General features: G+C 58.5%; 1 protein-coding gene across 1 annotated transcript in view; it reads left to right on the top strand.

Moving 5' to 3' along the window:
- The first annotated feature begins 432 nt into the window (after positions 1-432).
- ZNF775 (zinc finger protein 775) overlaps positions 433-6395 on the top strand; it is a 25844-nt gene continuing 19881 nt past the window's right edge. Inside the window, exon 1 of the mRNA XM_015412958.1 lies at positions 433-642. Coding sequence (XP_015268444.1) covers positions 433-642 — 210 coding nt within the window. The remainder of the gene's footprint in view (positions 643-6395) is intronic.

Here is a 6395-nt window from a genome sequence, read left to right on the forward strand (position 1 = left end):
TAGGTTGCCCCCCTGCAAACGCCCCCAGGGGGGGGGGGGGAGTCTGTGCCTTACGAGCTCTAATTCTGGGTGGAATCGGAGTGGGGGGGGAGCTCGCTTCTTGACCCACGGCTGGAGGCCGCAGTGGAGAATCCTTGGCTGCCAATCGGGCTGGTGCTCAAGGGCGTGGGGGGAGGATCGGTGGAGAAGAGGGGGTGGGCGGTCCGAGGCGAGGAGGGCTGCCTTGATTTCTGTCCCTTGCGCCCCCCCCCCCCCCGGACGGGGGGGGGGGCACGTTGCCTCGTGGGCCAGTTCTGGGGCTCCGTTCTGCCAGGGTTGGGAGCCCTTTGAGTTGCTTACACGTCCCCAGACTCCGCAGCGTTCGTGGCCTTCCAGTGGCACGCTTCCTCTGGGTGGCACCTCATGTCCACGCTTAGCCTTGAGGCTGGGGCGATGTCCCAGGCGCTGACGGGGGGCCTCTTGTACCATCGGGAAGGCAGCATTCCACGCACCCCTGGTGCCAGAGGCCCTTTCCCGCTGGCCAGGAGAGAGGAGTTGGGCTCTGCAGACCCAACGCACGAGGCCAGAGTCCTCTTGGGAGCTGGGAAAGGTGTGCCTCGAGCAGCCGAAGCTCGGCCGCTTGGGGCTGAAGCGGCTCCCCGGGTGAGTCAGGAAGGAACATCGGTCAGCTCTGGCACCGGGAGTGATTTCTGGAGGCCACGCCTTTGGCACCAAAGCAAAGCATGTCCGGGCTGTTCCGGTCCTTGCGGCTGGGCTGAAGGTCTGAGCAGTGTGTGGCCGAGTCTCGCAGGGGCAGCGGGAAAGCCAGCTTCTGGCCGGCCGGGGAGCCAGACAGCCGGCCGTGCCACTGTTGGCTGAGCCAGTGGAGGCTCTGCTGGGGCATGGCGGGGAGGCTTTGATTCCTCCGCCCTTGGCACCCCTTTCTGGAGGGAGCCGAGCAGCTCGGGCTCTGCAGCCGCAGCTGCCCACGGGGAGACAAAAGCGGTAGGGGGAAGAGGGGGGGGCGTAGGAGCTTTTGGGGGCCGCAGTGGGTGGTTGGGCTCTCCTGCCTGCTCCGGGGAAGCCCGCTTGGTGCTTCTAACGAGGCCTCCCGGCTGTGTCCTCCTCCTGGCTGCAGGCAGACACACCAATCGGCTATTTTGACAAGGGCAGGAGAGGGGGGGGGGCGGCAGGGTCCTCTTGGCGCTTCTCCTGAGACCTCCCCAGTGATCATTCTGCTCAGACCTTTTTAGAGAGGAGTGAGGCTTTTTGGTCGGTGTTTGCACAGAGCAGAGAGGCTTGACATGCTCACCTAGGAGGCAGGGCGGTGGCGCTTGTGTACGCATGCCAGGGAGCGGTCTTCCTTCGGCGCCCGTGGGCCCAGCATCACAGGCTGGGCTACGGCAAAGGCTGCTTCTGAAAGGGTGCCCTGGAGCTCTCCCGGTCTTGGGCAGCCTCGGCCTCCTGACCCTGGGAACCCCCCCCCCCCGGGCTGGGGGGTGGTGCGTGTGCAGGCCGCTCAGAGCCGCGGGAAGGCCCTTCACCTTTGTATTGCTGGTGGGGCTGAAAGACACATGCCTTCCACTGAATCAGAGCCTTGGTCCATCCAGGTCAGTCTTGCCCACTCAGACGAGCAGTGGCTCTCTCTGTCAATCTCCAGGGTCTCAGGAGGAGCTCTTTCCCATCCCCTCTTGCCTGGTCCTTTGAACTGCTGCCAGGGACTGGGCGTGGGACCTTCAGCGTGCCAAGCAGGGGCTCTGCCACTGAGCCATGGCCCCTCCCCAAGGGGCTGGAGGCCGTCTGTCCATAGGCGGGGGGTGCTCGGGGCTCTGGCCTAGCTCTGGCCTGCCCGTAGTTCTCCGGTGGGAGCTGCTGAACTCCTCTGGCCCCAGAAGGCTGTGTAGGTGGAGCTGGGCGACTCCCCTTCTGGGACAAGGCGCCCCCAGTCTGCTCGTCCTTTGTGCCATCAGTTCCTCCCCCTTCGATAGGCCTGGAACAGCCCTAGGGGGCTGTGCACGTTCCCCTCTACCAGCTCCTGGGGAAGGGCTGGCCAGATAGGTTTCAACAGCTGCACCGTTGGGGAAAAGCTGCCCTGTCGGGGTGGGGGGGAGGGAAGGAGCCTCCAAGCTCGGTCTTCAGGAAGGGGAAGTTTGGAAGTGGCCATCTCCTGGCAGGCCGAGTTGCCATCACAGCTCCCCCCCCCAAAAAAAAGGTCTCTCCTGAGCCGTAGGCTGTGGTCAGGGGTCAGCTGAATTCACCGGGGACCACCGAGGGCAGGTGGCTGGCTTGTCCTGTGAGGTCCAGGTCAGACCCGTGGCTGTATTTCCTTGCTTCCCAAAGTTGCTGCCGTTTGCTGTCCGGAATATTGCTCCAAGGTACGCATCCCACACCGTGGCAACTGGAGATCCCACCCTGCCTTCTGGGACTGAGTGGGGGCAGGAGCGGCGATGCCCTGGGTGTCTCTGGGGAGGGCAGGTTCCACCGAAGAGCGCCATCCTCGGCGGCATGAAGCACATCAGGCTTCTCTTGGTGCCCCCGGCCAAGGGCCCCAGGTGCCCTGCGCTCCGGCCTCACCCACGTCCACTCCGCTCCCTCAAGGGTCGGCTTGCTGTGGGCGTTGACGGCTGCCTCCCCCTCCCTGCTGCTACCGCCAGTTAAACGTTTAAGAGGACCTCTGTGCCATTGGCCATCACACCTCCTTATGCTATGGCAACAAAGCCCATAAGCGACCGATTCATTGTCTGGTCTGTTTGTCCGGAATGCCCCGCCCACCAGTCTGACAAGATTTGCTTGATGCTCGGGTCTGAAAGACCCCCATTTGTGGACCTTGAGGGGGTTTGCAGAGGGTTTCTGTTGGGCAGTGCTTGGTGCACACACACACACCCGGGCACACACAGTTACTGAGTGGGGAGAGACTGGCACACCCACAGCTGCATTCCTCGTCTCTCGTGTCGGTGGAGAACTTTTCTGTCCCGTGGGCAGGAGTCCCGCCAGCCCTGCCCTGTGCCTGCGCCCCTCCCCCCCGCACCCCTCCATGAGCTGCCTCTGAAAAAAAAACCCCTGGAAAACTTCATCCCCCATTAACCCAGACTGGCCCCTTAGGGCTATTCCAGATGTATTATTAAAATTATAATTATTATGGTTTATTATTATTTTCTGAGCTATGTTGGTTTGCAATAAAGGCTTTCTTACAGTTTGGGGAGCGTTCTGCTTGATTGCCCCACGCTTGCCTCGTCCCAGAGTTCTGGCCTGGGGTGGGGGAGACTACCGTCTTGTAGCCCCAAAGGAGGGGTGGGGCAGGGAGTGGGAGGCGGCATCTTCCGTGGGTGGCACTGTGGTCCCACAGCAGCCCCTCAGTTGGCCGTTGGGGGGTGCTGCGGGGATTGAAAGGTGGGGAGTGCACAGCTGGGCGGGGGAAAACCCCATTGCTTAGCAGCCCCTCTGGTATCTTAGGAAAGAAGCTTTGACTGTTCAGGAGCCCCCGGGGAGACCGACAAGATTTCCCTGGGTGTGAACTTCCAGGAATCAAAGCTCCGATCTTGCTCTTCCACTGCAGATCAGCGCAGCCCCCCTTCTGGAACTACCTGCTGGTTTTGCAGCTGACGCCGGCTCCATTGTGCCTGAGATGTCTGGGAAGGGTGGTGGCCTGGTCTAGCCTGCTGTTGTGTGGATCTCTGTGCTGCATCCGCTTCCCCTCCAGCCTGACAAAGTGGAGCTCTCTGGTGCCATCCAATAACCTGGGCCTATTTAACTTTACCTGCTACTAGGATCGTGGTGGGTGGCCGCAGGAAAGAGCCGGAGTCCAGGAGCACCTGGGAGACTAGCAGAATTGGCAGCAAAGGAGGCGCTTTGGTGAGCCACATGGCTCACTTCAGCATCTGGAGAAGTGACTGCCAGGACTCTGGAAAGGTTTGTTGGTCTTTTAAGGTGCTCCTGGACCCTGGCTCTTTTTTTGACTTTCTACTGATTATGATATAGGGATTGGGGGGGGGGATTAACTGATTTTAGTCTGGGGTGTCTTCGGGTGCTGTTCCTCCAAGAACAGTCCCTGTCTGATCTCAGAAGCTCATAACCCTGAAGATCTTCTTGGCCCCCTAGAGGGTACCGGACTTGAATCCCACTGTTCCTCGATGAAGTTGATCAGCCAAGAGTTTGGAGGAAGGTGGAGGCGGCTCCTGGTGTCAAGACCCAGGAGGAGCCCTGATGCCGCTCGTCCAGGGGAGGAGGTGGAGGTGTGGCGGTGGGATCCTCTACGGCCTTGGCTCAGTGCGCTCCGTCGGCCCTTCATTCTCGGGAAGGAAGGGAGCAGAGAGATCTGCAGTCTTTGCTGCCGGCGCAAGGCAGCCCTCTGATGTGTGGACTGAAGTCCCCGTCTGCGGGGGGGGGGATCCAGATGTGCCCCTGTAGTCGGCTCACTCCCAGAGAGCACAGTTGTGTCTCCTTTTGCACACGGAGCCCATCCCAGTATAGGGCTACGGGTGGCGCTTCACATTTGGATCGCCCCTTGCAGAGGGATAGGAGCTGCGGTGGCTCAAGTGGTTAAGACGCTGAACTGCAGGCTGTGGAAGGTCGGTAGTTCAGCAGTTCAAGACCCGGGTGCTGCAAGACGGAGTGAGCTCCTGTCTCTGGTTCCAGCTCCTGCCAACCTAGCAGTTCGAAAGCAAGAAATTGCAAGTAGATAAATAGGGACCGCTTCGGTGGGAAGGTAACAGCATTCCATGCGCCTTGGTGTTTAGTCATGCCGGCCACATGATCACGGAAACGTCTTCGGACAGCGCTGGCTCTTCGGCTTTGAAACGGAGATGAACACCGCAATCCTAGAGTCGGACTCGATTGGCTTTCGAGCAAGGGAACCTTTTGCTTTACCTTTTTTGCAGAGGGATAAAATTTAGAACAAGAAAAACTAAGAAGGTGACTACATCAAGGCTACAGACATTCCCCTGTACTGCCCCACCCCGTTTCCTACAGTGGATGGGCGGGCAGAGCCCTGAGCTCCACGGCTGGCCTGGGGTCGGAACTCGGGCCTCCTGTGGCATTCTGGCCACTGCATCATAGTTCTTGTTACGGCAACTGTGCCTACGAAGGCCCTTTCGTACCTTTGGTACAGAACTAGCCAAGCCCCTCGTTTTGTAACAAAGCACATCTGCAAAGACCTGCGGCCCTATGAAAGGTTGGTGGGTCTCTGTTTCATTTTTGAGCAATTAAAATGTGAACATCTCATGGATTCTACTTTGAATTTGCCAGTGGATGTGACTGCCAGTTCACCTGCTAATGAGCTTTATAAAATAATCAAGGGCCGTATTTTGAAACCTGACGAGTTTCTTCTAGTGCACTAGGACTACATTTTCAGCATAAAATACCAAAATATGTATACACATGACCAGTCCCCAAGATAGGATGAGCCTTTCTGGTAGTCCAAGGGGACATCTTCTAGTGTCCCGGCCCCACTGCTGGACCTCCTGATGGCCCCTGGTGTTTCTGGCCACTGTGTGACACAGAGTGTGGGACTGGAGGGGCCACTGGCCTGATCCCACATTGGCTTCTCTTATGTTCTCTTATCTCGCCATCAGTGGTGTTAAGTGGGTGTTATTCAAGGATTCCCTATTCTGAAAGAATCTGTTCATGCCCTGCGGCACCTACTGTCTTTGACTGCCCACTGAGAGCTGAAGCTTGGAAGAACTTTCTTTTGCCTTTATTTCCTCTAATTCCGGAGTCTAGGATGACAGTCGAAGCGAAGGCTAGCCGGCGTCTTTCAGAGTCTGATTGCAACGTTCCCTCCTGTATGGCAACGTTTTTTGCAATCCCTGCATTGAAGGCAGTGTTCCCTGTAAGCTGAGTTAGTGTGAGCTAGCTCACAGTTTTTTAGCCTCTGGCTCACACATTTTTGTCTTAGTGCAGGGAGGACAGCTCCAGAGCAAACTAATTGATGCAGCAGCCAAATCGCTCGCTCACAGCTTTAATGCCAGGAGTTCACCAAGTAGAATGTTTGCTCACGAGACTCCACAGCCTAGAGGGAACATTGATCGAAGGTATCTTCGTTCTGTCCTGGTCCACGTGGCTTTTTAACAGTAGAAGTAGAGCAAGAGCCATTTAGAAGCAAGCAAACGCAGCAGGGGCTGAGGCCCCTTCCGGAGTGGCCAGCTGGGGTCCGAGAAGAGCGCCGCTCTCAGTGGCAGTGGCTGGTCTCCTCTCCTCCCGGTGCAGCAGAACTACAGTTCCCAGCGTGCAGTGCAGGAGTGTAAATCTTCAAAGGCTAACAAAAGAGCAGCCAGCTAACCTGACAGGCGGAGAGGAAGGGCAGCAGCCGAGGAGAGAGATCAGCTGGCGGAGACCGGCGTGCCTCCTCGGGCCTCCCTCCCGTGCAGGGAGACTGCGGCAAACCATCCCCCCCCCCCACCAGCACCAGCACCCCCGTG

Source organism: Gekko japonicus, unplaced genomic scaffold (assembly GCF_001447785.1).
Source record: "Gekko japonicus isolate JY-2015 unplaced genomic scaffold, Gekko_japonicus_V1.1 scaffold2050, whole genome shotgun sequence".
Classification (NCBI taxonomy): domain Eukaryota; kingdom Metazoa; phylum Chordata; class Lepidosauria; order Squamata; family Gekkonidae; genus Gekko; species Gekko japonicus.